Below are 12,756 nucleotides of genomic sequence, written 5' to 3'. Positions count from 1 at the left end.
TCTGTTTTATTTGATAAGAGCCATCCTCATGGATATGAATTATCTCATTGTGATTTTGATTTGTATTTCCTTACAATTACTGATATTGACTGAAGTTTCATGTGCCTATTGACCATTTGTCTGTCTTTGGAGAAATGTCTATTCAAGTCCTTAGTTCATTTTTTAATTGGGTGATTTGTTTTTTTGGTTGATGAATTTTAAGAGTTCCCTATATATTGTGGATATTAATTCCTTATCAGATAAATGAATTGCAAATATTTTCCCCCATTCTTTGTGTTGCCTTTTTACTCTGTTGATAGTATCTAGCAACACTATAGATGCACACAAATTTCTAATCTTCATGAAGTTTAATTTGCCAATTTTTTTTCTTTTTTGACTGTGTCTTTGGTGTCCCATCTAAGAAATCATTGCCAAATCCAATACTGTGAAGCTTTTGCCCTGTTTTCTTCTAAGAGTTTTACAGTTTTTGGTCTTACATTGAGGATTTTGATCCATTTTGAGTTAACTGTGGTATGAAGTGTTATTAAGGGTCAGCTTCATTCTTCGCATGTGGATATCATTTTCTTAGCATCATTTGTTGAAAATATTGTCCTTTCCCTAATGTTTTGTCATGGCACCCTTGCAAAAATTAATTTACTTTACATGCATGCATTTAGTTCTGACCTTTGTTGATCTATGTCTGTCTATATGTCAGTACCCATGCTGTTTTGATTACTGTAGCTTTGTGGTAAGTTTTAAAATCAGGAAGTGTGAGTCCTGTAGCTTATTCTTTTTCAAAAATTTTTTGACTATTTGGGGTCCCTTGAGAAAATAAAATTTTAATAAGGGTTTTTCTATTTCTGCAAAAAAATCATTGAGATTTAGATAAGGCTTGCATTGAATCTGCACATCACTTTGGGTAGTATTGACAGCAATATTAAGACTTCTAATCCGTAAATGGGGTGCATTTCCATTTATTGTCTTCTTTAATTTCTTTCAGCAATGTTTTAGTTTTCAGTGTATGTACAAGTCTTTCACTGCTGTGGTTAACTTAATTTCTAAGTATTTTGTTCTGTTTGATGCTATTATAAATGGAATTGTTTTTGTAATTTCCTTTTCAGATTGTTCATTGTTTGTGTATAGACATGCAACTGATTATTGTGTGTTAACTTTGTATCCTGCTATTGCTGAATTTGTTTTACTAACAGGTATTTTTTGTAAAATATAAAATACATTTTAATATATATAAAATATAAAATATAAATATATAAAATGTAAAATAAAAAATATAAAAACATTTTATATTTTTTACTAACTTTGTATTTTTTGTGTGGTATCTTCAGAGTTTTCTATATACAAGATCATATCATCAACGAACAGAAATTTACTTCTTACATTCCAATTTGGATGCCTTTTACTTATTTTTCTATCCTAATTGCTCTGGCTAGAACTTCCTGTAATATGTTCAGTAAAAGTAGTGAAAGTGGGTAATTTTTGCCTTGTTCCTGATCTTAGAGGAAAAGCTTTCAGTCTCTTAAATATGGTGTTTATTATGTTGAGGTAGTTTCCTTTTATTTCTAGTTTGTTGAGTGTTTCTATCAAGAAAGATTGTTGAATTTTATCATTCTTTTCTGCACAGTTGAGATGATTATATGCTTTTTTTTCCTTGCTTCATTCTGTTAATGTGGTAAATAATATTGACTGATTTTTGTATGTTAACCATCCTTGTATTCCAGGAATAAATCCACCCCCACCCCAACCATGGTGTTTAATTCTTTTAAAAGGCTTTTGAATTTGGCTTGCTAGTATCTTGTTGAGGATTTTTACATCACTGGTCACAAGCAATAGTAGTCTGTAGTTTTCTTGTAGCATCTTTGTCTGGTTTGGGTATCAGGGTAAATGCTGGCTTCTCAGCATATGTTAGGATGTCTTCCCTCCTCTTCAAGTTTTTGGAAAAGTTTGAGAAGAATTGGTGTTAGTTTTCCTTTGGTAGAATTTATCACTGAAGCCATCAGGGCCATGGCTTTACTCTGTCAGGAAATTTTTCATTAGTGATTCAATTTCCTTACTAGTTGTAGTGTTTCTTTAGTGTAGTCTGTTTCTTTATGGTTTAGTCTTACATCTTAACAATAATAAGTCTCCAATCCATGAATGTGGAATGTCTTTAAAATTATTTGGGGTTTTTTAATTTCTTCCAACAATATTTTGTCACTTTTAGACTGTTTAACTTCTGTTTAATTTATTCCAAAGTATTTAATACTCTTTGGTGTTGTGAATGGAATTGTTCTCTTAATTTCATTTCCATATTATTCATGCTAGTTTGTAGAAATACAGTTGAACTTGGTGTGTTGATCTTGTATCCTGCAACTTCACTGAACTCTTAATCTTAACAGTTTTTAGTGGATTTCTTAGCATTTTCTGTATGCATGATTTTATGTCTTCAGTAAATGAAGATAATTTTATTTCTTCCTTTCCAATCTTATGCCTTTTATTTCTTTTTCTTCTTAATTGTCTTGCTTAGAACCTTCAGTACAATGTTGAATGGACATTATGAGAGTGGATATCTTTATCTTATTCTCATCTTAAGTGGAAGGGATTTATAACCATTAAATGTGATGTTATAGATTTTTTATAATTGCCTTTATCAGCTTGAGGAAGTTTTCTTCTATTCTTTGTTGATTGTTTTTATCATAAATGATGTTTAGAATTTTAATATATTTCAACATATTTCTAAATTAGAAGTTGAATTTTGCTAGATGCTGCTTCTGCATTTATTGAGATGCTTCAGAGGGTTTTGTTCTTGATTCTATTAATATGGTGTATTATATTGATTTCAGATATTAAATCAACCTTGAATTCCTGTGATAAATCCCACTTGGTCATGAAGTATAATCCTTATGATGTGTTGCTGGATTGTTTAGTTTGCTAATTTTTTGTTGAGGATTTTTACCTGTATATTTATGAGTGATATTAGTCTTTGGTTTTGTTTTTCTTTTGTTAGCTTCCATGGTATATGATTTTCCATGTCTTACCCTCAGTATATTTATTTGAATCTAAGTGTGTCTCTGCACCCTGATCTGTCTCCCTCTACCCCACCAGCCCACCCTTTTCTGCTAGCCTCTGCCTAAATTTACATATAGTGCAACTCTTATTGAGGTAGAATTTTTGTCAGCTATTTTGCTTTTTAAAAAAATACCACTTTTTTGTTTCTCTGTTCCTCTATTAATGCCTTCTTTTATGTTAAATATTTCTTTAAAGATTTTATTGATTGATTGATTGATTTAGAGAGCATGTGCATGTGTCTGCTAACCAGGGGAGGGGCAGAGGGAGAGGAAGAGAGAAACAGACTCCCTGCTGAGCTCGGAGCCTGACACTGATGCGGGGCTTGATCAACCAGTTAGATGCTTAACCAGCTGAGCCACCCAGGCACCATTATGTTAAATACAGCATTCCTTTTTAACTCTCTTTTAGTATGATTTTTCTGGGGTTTTTTTGTGTTTTTGTTACTGATTAAAATTACTGTGTTAATTTAAAAGAACTGAGTTTAGGTCAATATTAATTTAAAATAGTAAAAAGATTTTTCTCCATTGTAATGCCACTCCTTTCCTTTTCCTTGATGCCATTGTTTTCATACAGATTACATCTTTATACATTTAAACTTGTCAACACAGTTTTATAATTCTTTTCATTTCTTGTTCCTCTGTTTCTTTGTGTATTTGTCTTTTAAGTTAGAGAAGAATAGAGTTGCAACTAAAAACGTATTTGTAATATCTTTTATCTTTGCCTACGTGTAGTTACTGTTTTTGATGTTTTTTATTTCTTTGTGTTTACTCCAGTTACTCTCAGGTGTTCCTCATTTCAATCTGAAGTGCTCCATTCAATATTATAGTCTGTTAGTGATGACTTCTCTGAGTTTTTACTGAATGGTCTAATTAGCTTTAATGTTCTAATTTTGCTTTTATTTTTGAAGGATAGTTTTCCTGGGTATAGAATTCTTGGTTAAAATTCTTTTTTTCTGTCAGCATTTTGAATGTCATCTCATTGCCTTCTGGTCTTCCTGGTTTCTGATGAGCTGTTAATCTTATTGAAGATCCCTTGTATCTGATGAATTGTTATTTTCTTGCTATTTTCAAGATTCTGTCTTTGTCTTTAGGTAGATTGACTATTATATATATATATATGTATGGATCTCGGAGTTTTCCTGCTTAGAATTTGATGAGCTATTGGATGTGCTCATTAATGTTTTTCATCAAATTTGGGAAATTTTCAGCTATCATTCAAACATTCTTTATGTCTCTTTGTCTCCTTTCTTTCTGAGATTGCTATTATGTTTATATTGGTATACTTGATGCTGTCCCACAGGGTCTCTGAAATTCTGTCCATTTTTATTCAACATTTTTCCCTCTGTTCCTTAGACTGGATAATCTCAAGTTACTTATCTTCAAGTTCAGTGATTGTTCCTTCTGCCTGCTAAAAATCTGTTGTTGAGACCCTCTAGTGAATTTGTCTTTTCAGTTTTTGTACTTCCCAACTCTATAATTTTTTAATAATTTCTGTATAACATTGTTCTCCTTTCCTTTAATTCTTTAGATACGGTTTTCTTTAGTTTTTCCAAGGTATTTGTAATACCTCATTCAGAGTCTTTGTCCAGCAAGTCCAACATGTGGGATTCCTCAGTGACAGTTTATATTGACTGATTTCTTTTTCCTGTATATGGTCCATACTTCCCTGTTCCTTTGCTAGTCTCATATAACTTTTTTTTGTTATTGAAAACTGAACATTTAAAAATATAAAATGTGGCAATTGTGGAAATCAAATTTTCTCCTTTCCCTAAGGATTATATTGTTCTTTCTATTTGTCATTGTGGCTCTCTTTAACTATTGTGAACTAATTCTGTAGTTTATATTTGTCATGTGGCTACTGATGCCTCTGCTGGGTTAGCTTAATAGTTAGGTCGTGATTGGACAGAGATTTCCTTAAAGGGCCTAAGTTTCCTTCAAAGACTTAAATCTCTAATACTCTTTGTTGAGTGTTTTGTGTTTGTGTTGGGGCATGTTCAGTACAGTACTCCAGCAGTTTTCATCTCTGCTTTAGCCTTTACTTCATTCTAGCACAGAGCCTCAATGCCAGACAGAAGTGAGAGATCAGAGTGTTCTCACAGCTTTTCTGGATATCTGTGTAACTCTGCACATGCATGTGGCTTTCTAGATTCACAGGAATATGTTAGTTTTTCAAGACCATATGGTTATGTTTTCCCCTGATTTTTCTCAGGGGGTCAGGCTTTTGCTTGCCTCAGTGGTTTTGCTGCCACAGCTAACTGTAATGCTGAACAATTGCTGCTAATTGTTTCCTACAAACATTTCATGATAAGAATATTTATACCGATTAAGCTCTAAGTATGTGTTAAATAAAGGCAGGCTTTAAGAATGGAGCTTTTCCAGGTAGCTGCCAGGTAGATCAAAAGTGACACTTTTCTAGATATTGGCTGTTTGGGGAGCTCCAAACCTATTCTACATGTCCAGTGGCAGTGGGCTGCTGGTTTTTACAGCTTCCATTTGTGGCAGGCTGTTGGATTTTAAGGTTTCAGTAGAGTGAATGGGAAGGGGCAGGTTCACATGCCATAAATATTACTGTTCTTAGTGAAAGTTCCTGTCTTTTAATTTTTTAAAACTCTTCTTGGATTGTTGCAAGACTTTCATTAATTTTCAGAATTATAAAGTTGATTTTGGCAGTTTTTAACTTTTCTTTTTTAAGATTTTATTTATTTGACAGAGAGACACAGCGAGAGCAGGAACACAAGCAGGGGGAGTGGGAGAGGGAGAAGCAGCTTCCCGCTGAGCAGGGAGCCCGATGTGGGACTCGATCCCAGGACCCTGGGATCATGACCTGAGCCGAAGGCAGATGCTTAACGACTGAGCCACCCAGGCGCCCAGCAATTTTTAACTTAAATACTTAATGTATTTAACAATGCTTGAATGGAGTAGCAGATTTTCGGAGGTCCCTACTTTGCCATTGTGGAAGTGTTTCCCAGTTTTAGAACACTCATCTCCGTAAGACCCCTTATGCCCATTTACTGTTAGTTGTGAGTCCTGTGCTCAATGTAGTTGTTTTTTAAATTGTCCTTTTTTCTGTTAATGTTTTTCTGAATGCCACATTAAAAAGTATAAAATTTGAATAAAATAGTAACAGTTAAATAGTGGAATTACCTCCTTAATTTCTTACAAACTATTTCCTAATGTATTTATTTATTTCCAAGCATTTTAACCCAACTAGAGGTGGGAGGAACCTGTGATTCTGTTAACTGTTTTGGTGTGCTCATGATCTATCTTCTTTCCAATGTTTTATTTCTTTAACACATCTTAATTCATAGGTAAAAATGATGTAGGAAAGAGGCTTGTAAGTCTGCCATTCAATTGCCAAAACTGTATTCACTGATTGATGACTTGTCCTTAGGATTTTAATTGTCCAAATTGGGTATACATTTACTAAAACAGTAATAGTCATAATAGTAGCAATTTCAATTTACTGAGTAGTATATGCTGCTGTCATGTCATTGTATACATTATACATTATATCTATCAATATTTGCAACTGGAGGAAATTGGAACTCAGCTATATAAAGTGACTTCCCTAAGTCCTCAGTCAATAAGCAGTTAAGGTAGAAATCTAAAGTAGTTTTGTCTGGCTTCAAAGCCTTAACTCTTTGCCACACTTTAGGAAACTTATCAGAATTACACTGTGTAATGATTTGTGATAACAGAAGAGGTTATAATTATTTTGTAAACCACTGTTTGCCACCTATACAAAGTACTCTCTTTTTCATGAGCAAGGTCTCTTCAGGACCAAATTAAAGAGCTTTAGAGCTGAAAAGGATGTTTGTGATTTCTTAACATGAGGTATGTAGGTTTTAGAGAGGCTATATAAATCCATTGAAATATTGTATGCATAATTTTTGTATATATAAGTTTCTGCAGTGAAAGTAGATAGTTTTTAATCAAATTCTCAAAGGAAATGTCACAGATTCCCTTCCCAAAGGTTAGGAGATACATTGATGGGTGTCTGTAGGTACACTGAAGACCAGATTATCTCCTGTGATTTTGACAGTGTCATCCACTTCTCCAGTTTTGATATCAGCATTGTCCTTAATAACCCCTTTTCACATTCATTTCTTGCATGACAATAAATTTGACTACATTGTCTGTATGGTGCACTTCATTGTCTAGATGATTTCTAAGTAGTAAGAGCTCTGGATCACCAGAGAAAGATGGAAAAAAAGGAAGGAAGAGAGGAAGAGGAGCCCTCATTTGCTGAGGAATCACTACTCCAACTTTACCCAACACTTAGAACCATCTTTGGCACAATTTCCATCCCAGGTCTTATAAGCAGGGCAGGGTTTTAGAGATTCTACTAGTCTTAAGCCATCAATATCATCAGTAAAATCTATAATGACTCATTGAAAAAAGGAAAAAAGCATAAATTTATCTATTTTTTTCTTCTATTTATTTTTTGAATGCTGATAAAATATTAATAGTTTTGCTGAATACAAAGTCAATACATAAAAAGCAGTGTCAAGAAGTGGCAGTTTCTTAAAAAGTTAAACATGCTTACCAGACATCACTTGAGTTGTCCTCTTAGGTATATAGTTAAGAGAAATGTAGATATATGTACACACAAAGATTTGTATGTGAATGTTCATAACAGTATTATTCATAATACTTCTAAGTATAAACAGTTCAAATGTCCATAAATGGATAAACAAAATGCATTATATCCATATAAATGAAATACTATTCAGCCATAAAAAAGAATGAATTCTTTAAAAAAAAATTTTTTTTATTTACATTCAATTTAGTTACCATGTAGTGTATTACTAGTTTCAGGAATAGAATTTAGTGATTCATCAGTTGCATATAACACCCCAGTGCCATTACATCAAGTGGCCTCCTTAATGCCTCTCACCTATTTATCCCATCTCCCCACCTACCTCCCCTCTAGCAACCCTCAGTTTGTTTCCTATGGTTAACGGTCTCTTATGGTTTGCCTCCCTCTCTGTTTTCTGTTTTCCTCTTATTTTTCCTTCCCTTCCCCTATGTTCATCTGTTTTGTTTCTTAAATTCCACATATGAGTGAGATCATTTGGTATTTGCCTTTCTCTGACTGACTTATTTCGGTTAGCATAATGCCCTCTAGTTCCATCCACATTGTTGCAAATGGCAAGATTTCATTCTTTTTGATGGCCAAGTAATATTCCGTTGTGTGTATGTACACACACACACACACACCACGTCTTCTTTATCCATTCTTCTGTCTGTGGAAATCTGGGCTCTTTCCATAGTTTGCCTATTATGGACATTGCTGCTATAAACATTGGGGTGCAGGTGCGCCATCGGATCACTATGTTTGTATCCTTTGGATAAATACCTAGTAGTGCAGTTGCTGGCTCATAGGGTAGTTCTATTTTTAACTTTTTGAGGAACCTCCATGCTGTTTTCTGATGTGGCTGCATCAGTTTGCATTCCCACCAACAGTGTAAATGGGTTCCCCTTTCTCTACATTCTCACCAACATCTGATGTTTTCTGACTTGTTAATTTTAGTCATTCTGACTGGTATGAGGTGGTATCTCACTGTGGTTTTGATTTCTATTTCCCTGCTGCCGAGTGATGTGGAGCATTTTTTCATGTGTCTCTTGGCTATTTGTATATCTTCTTTGGAGAAGTGTCTTCATATGTTCTGCCCGTTTTTTGACTGGATTTTTTGTTTTTTGGGGGTGTTTGATAAGTTCTTTTAGATAGTGGAATTTATAGCCAGTTTGTTTTGAGAGATTGGTCTTACTCAGATAAGCCCTTTCAACCTTCTTTATTCATATGTACATGCAGAGCCCGGTGCTCTTAAATAAAAAGTCTAACATCTTTTAGGAACCATTTCCTCTGGCTCTCCTCATCTTTCCTTTTCTTTTTTAAATTTTTTTTGGGGGGGGGAAGTGGGGAGGGAGGTGGAGAGAGAATCTCCAGCAGGCTCCACAACTAGCTCGGGGCTCGGTCTCATGACCCTGAGATTGTGACCTGAGCCAAAATCAAGAGTTGAACACTTAACCAACCGAGCCACCCAGGCGCCCCATCTTCATCTTTTATCCTCTCATGATCTAGTGTGACAGTATACGTAAACATCTGTTTATCCTAATGAAAGATTGCTAATAAATTGGATAAGTTAGATACACAAAAGGGACTCCTTATTTGAAGTGATGATGTTTTTGGAGATGAGAAGCCTCTTGTAGTCTCTTTAATAATTATAGTTTTATTATAAAACTAATATTTGAGTATCTTCTGTAATTAAGATTTTTAAATGTATTGCTTTCTTCAAAGTGGCTGCATTCCTGTATTTAAGGCAAATAGCACTTTTTTGCTTGAGATTTATATAACCATAATATGTTTTAAATTTTTCCTTTTTTGATTCCTTGCAAGTTTTTCAAAAATTTGAGTTTTATTTGGGACAGTCAGTAATTTTATTTTTGAAATGGCTAAGAAGTTAATACTTTATATTAGAGTACATTTATTAAGTAAATTATTAGTTATAATATTGGGAAACTTCTACCATATTGTTATTTCTCTACATTCAGAAAAGTGCATAAGTCATATATATACTGTTTGGTGTATTATCACCAAGTTTTTACCCCCATGTATCTGCCACGTAGGTCAAGAAATAGATCTAATAAATTTGAAAGTTCCATTAATTGTGAAACAGAGACAGTAGAGAAAACTTAGTAAGGGGACATTTACTTAAGGATTTCTCTTTGACCCACAGAGAAACATTTTTCCGTGTTTTTAAATCTACTTAAACGCTGTGCTATTTCAAAGGAGTATTGTATTCTTGCTTTGTCACAGATGGATTAAAATTATTGTGTACTTGATACAGGAATATGGTTGGACAGAATGAACTGAAAATTACGAGTGATCGAGCAATAAATTCAGGATTGTTTTTTGAAGATAAACCAAAGCCTTCAAAACAGTCACTTCAGTCTTACCAAGAAGCTTTGCAGCAACAGGTATTCATTCATTCATTCGTTCATTCAGTGTCGAACATCTTATGTGTTAGCACAGTGGTCCCTTATAACTCAGTTTGGCAGAGGAGAAAACAGTACCAGTCATTTATATTTCAGTATGATAAATTTTGATGCAGATAGATTATAATGCTCTTGGAAGAATAGGATAAGAATAATTGCCTGGCTGTTCGGAGGGCTTCCTGTGTTGTTGATACTTGAACTACATGTTATGCAATGAATAGATTTTAAATTCCTGGCATATATTCAGGGAATGGAAATTGATGTGGGAGAAGGGGCTGAAGTGTTAGATTGTGCTCAATTGTGAAGGATTAACTAATAAGGACTTTTCAGTTTCATCCTGTTCTGGAGAGCCTACGGGAGGAAAGTTTAAGCCAGAGAGTGAAAGGAATAGTTGATGTGAATACCTTTAAGTTTTAGAAGCGTAGCTAGTTGTGATGTATATGATTGGGAAAGAGATATGGCAGAGAAACCTTTCAGTAGACTACTGAGGCAGTCCAGACTGGAGGTAATGAGGCCCTGACCAGATGGGGAAGGTGGGAGGACATCCAGAAGACAACTCTGGGATTTATCGATAGAACTTAGATATAGGGAATGAGAAAGAACAAAGGGCTTGAAGATGATTCTGAATGTTGTAGTCTATGTGAATAATGAGGCTATGAATATGAACTAAGAGAAAAAAGTAGAACACTTTTAGGGAGGAGGATAATGGGTTATATTGTAGTTTGTAATATTTGAAGAGAGTTTACTTCAAAGTAATTGTATCAAATGTATGGGGTTTTCTGGGGAGTATCCATATCTCTGAGAGGATTCTGGGACTCTTGGTAGGTATATATCCATCTGAAGTGCTTTTCTATAAAATTCTATAAAATTTTAAATTGTAGAATTACAACTTTATATTTTGGATGGTAGGTTTCTACAAATAAAAGATTGAATTTATATATCTGTTTTCAAATGAGCATATTAAAAACACTGCTGACAAAACTACATTTCCTAACTCTAGAATTTTATTTCATGTATGAGATGACTTCTTGGCCTTGATGTAGTGGTTGCTTAAATTTTCCATGCATGTGTTTATGATTTGTGTGTGTGTGGAGGGGGGGTGGGGGGGGCTTATGATTTTAAAAGTAACTTTCCAAAATGTAGATTCTTGTTCATTGCCTATCCATATGTTCCTAGAGACCTAACCTGTGCTTACACTTGTTGATGAGAAGACTGTTTTATATGCTTTCATAAAGTTGTACTTAAAGGAGCCCAGAATTCTCCAAATAGCTTTGAACCTTCAACCTCTTGAATTCTGGGAATGGAGTTTGCCCAGGGAAAAGTAGGTCTGGTGAGAAGTGGGGAGTAGTTTGTGGCTGGCCAGGTCCCATAAAAGGATAGGTGGAAAAGGAAAGTAGGGAGATCCTATTGGTCCTCATGCAGCTGGGGAGGTTAGGGAAGGAGTGGCTCAGGTAGAAGTTGGTGGGAAGGAAGAATTGGTTCAGTCCCAGCTGGCATCAGTGGCTGGAAAGCACTCTAGTAGCAATGATGTGAGGGACCAACAGCTATTTATTCTCACCAAGGAAGTGTTTTTAAATTGGGTATTCCATAGATTTGTGATTTCAAATTTTATGGTGAAGCAGATTGTAAAAATAAAAAACCAAAAAAAAAAAACCAAACCAAAACAGAAAAACCCAAACAAAACCAAACTCCAGTTTTTTTCTCTAATAAAAATAAAAACTGATATTAAGACTAAACTTTTTGTATCAGAATACTTGTCAGCACTAATGTTTCTTAACATTATCAAGATTCGGGAAAGAGAAGAAAGAAGGAAGAGAGAACGTGAAGAAAAAGAAGAATATGAAGCTAAATTAGAAGCTGAAATGAGACGTTACAACCCCTGGGGAAAAGGTGGAGGTGGTGCTCCTCTGAGAGATGCAAAAGGAAATCTGATAAGTATGTTATTTCCATTGATCTGTTGTTTTTAAAAGAAACTGAACTATTTTTAAATTTTTAAAAGAATGGGGTGGTAGAAGAAGTGGGAATCATAGCCTGTAAGGCAAGCTCTCTTTTTGTGTAACTTAATGCAAAAGAGATATTTTGTAACACATATAATAACAGGTTAGAAAGTCTTTTTTCTTTGGAGTACTATTGATTTAATTTTGTTGCATGTTTTTCATCCTCTAATAATAATTCAATTGCAGAGAAAAGCTCATGTTAGTTGGCAAGTTTTTACCCAAACTAGTGGTTAGATTTTTAAGAAAACATCCTGGTAAAAATAACAAAACTCTTATTAAATTTTTTTTTTAAGTAGTAAGACATTTTAAATATAAGTGATCTGAAATAGTTGTGGGCTGCAGTATTTCATACACGCCCTGTACCTGCACACTGCAAGGACTCCATTGAAATGTAAAGACCTGATCTCAGAAACTCTCTGGCAGGTTGCAGAATCATATTGATTGGTCTTTAAATTATGTACTCTCAAAAATGTTTGATCTAGAGGGGCACCTGGGTTGCTCAGTCAGTTAAGTGTCCGACTCTTGATTTCAGCTCAGGTCATGATCTCAAGGTCGTGAGATCAAGCCCCACTTTGGGTTCTGTTCTGGGTGTGGAGCCTGTTTAAGATTATCTCTCTCTCTCTGTCTCCCCCCCACTGCCTGACCCCCTTCCCCCCGCCATCTTTCACATGCTCTTTCTCCCTGTCTTAAAAAAAAAAAAAATGTTTGATCTAGAAACT

General features: G+C 34.6%; 1 protein-coding gene across 4 annotated transcripts in view; it reads left to right on the top strand.

The window, feature by feature from the left end:
* CSPP1 (centrosome and spindle pole associated protein 1) overlaps positions 1 to 12,756 on the top strand; it is a 166,693-nt gene that overhangs the window by 89,361 nt on the left and 64,576 nt on the right. For all 4 annotated transcript variants that reach the window (XM_028113319.2, XM_028113310.2, XM_028113297.2 and 1 more), the window contains 2 exons: positions 9,893 to 10,022; positions 11,828 to 11,975. In XM_028113319.2, coding sequence (XP_027969120.1) covers positions 9,893 to 10,022; positions 11,828 to 11,975 — 278 coding nt within the window. The remainder of the gene's footprint in view (positions 1 to 9,892; positions 10,023 to 11,827; positions 11,976 to 12,756) is intronic.

Source organism: Eumetopias jubatus, unplaced genomic scaffold (assembly GCF_037043125.1).
Source record: "Eumetopias jubatus isolate StellerSeaLion01/CBP00866 unplaced genomic scaffold, mEumJub1_p1.0 scaffold_4, whole genome shotgun sequence".
In the NCBI taxonomy this organism is placed as follows: Eukaryota; Metazoa; Chordata; class Mammalia; order Carnivora; family Otariidae; genus Eumetopias; species Eumetopias jubatus.
The sequence above is the reverse complement of the archived record's forward strand: the minus strand, read 5'-3'. Positions and strand labels throughout refer to the sequence as shown.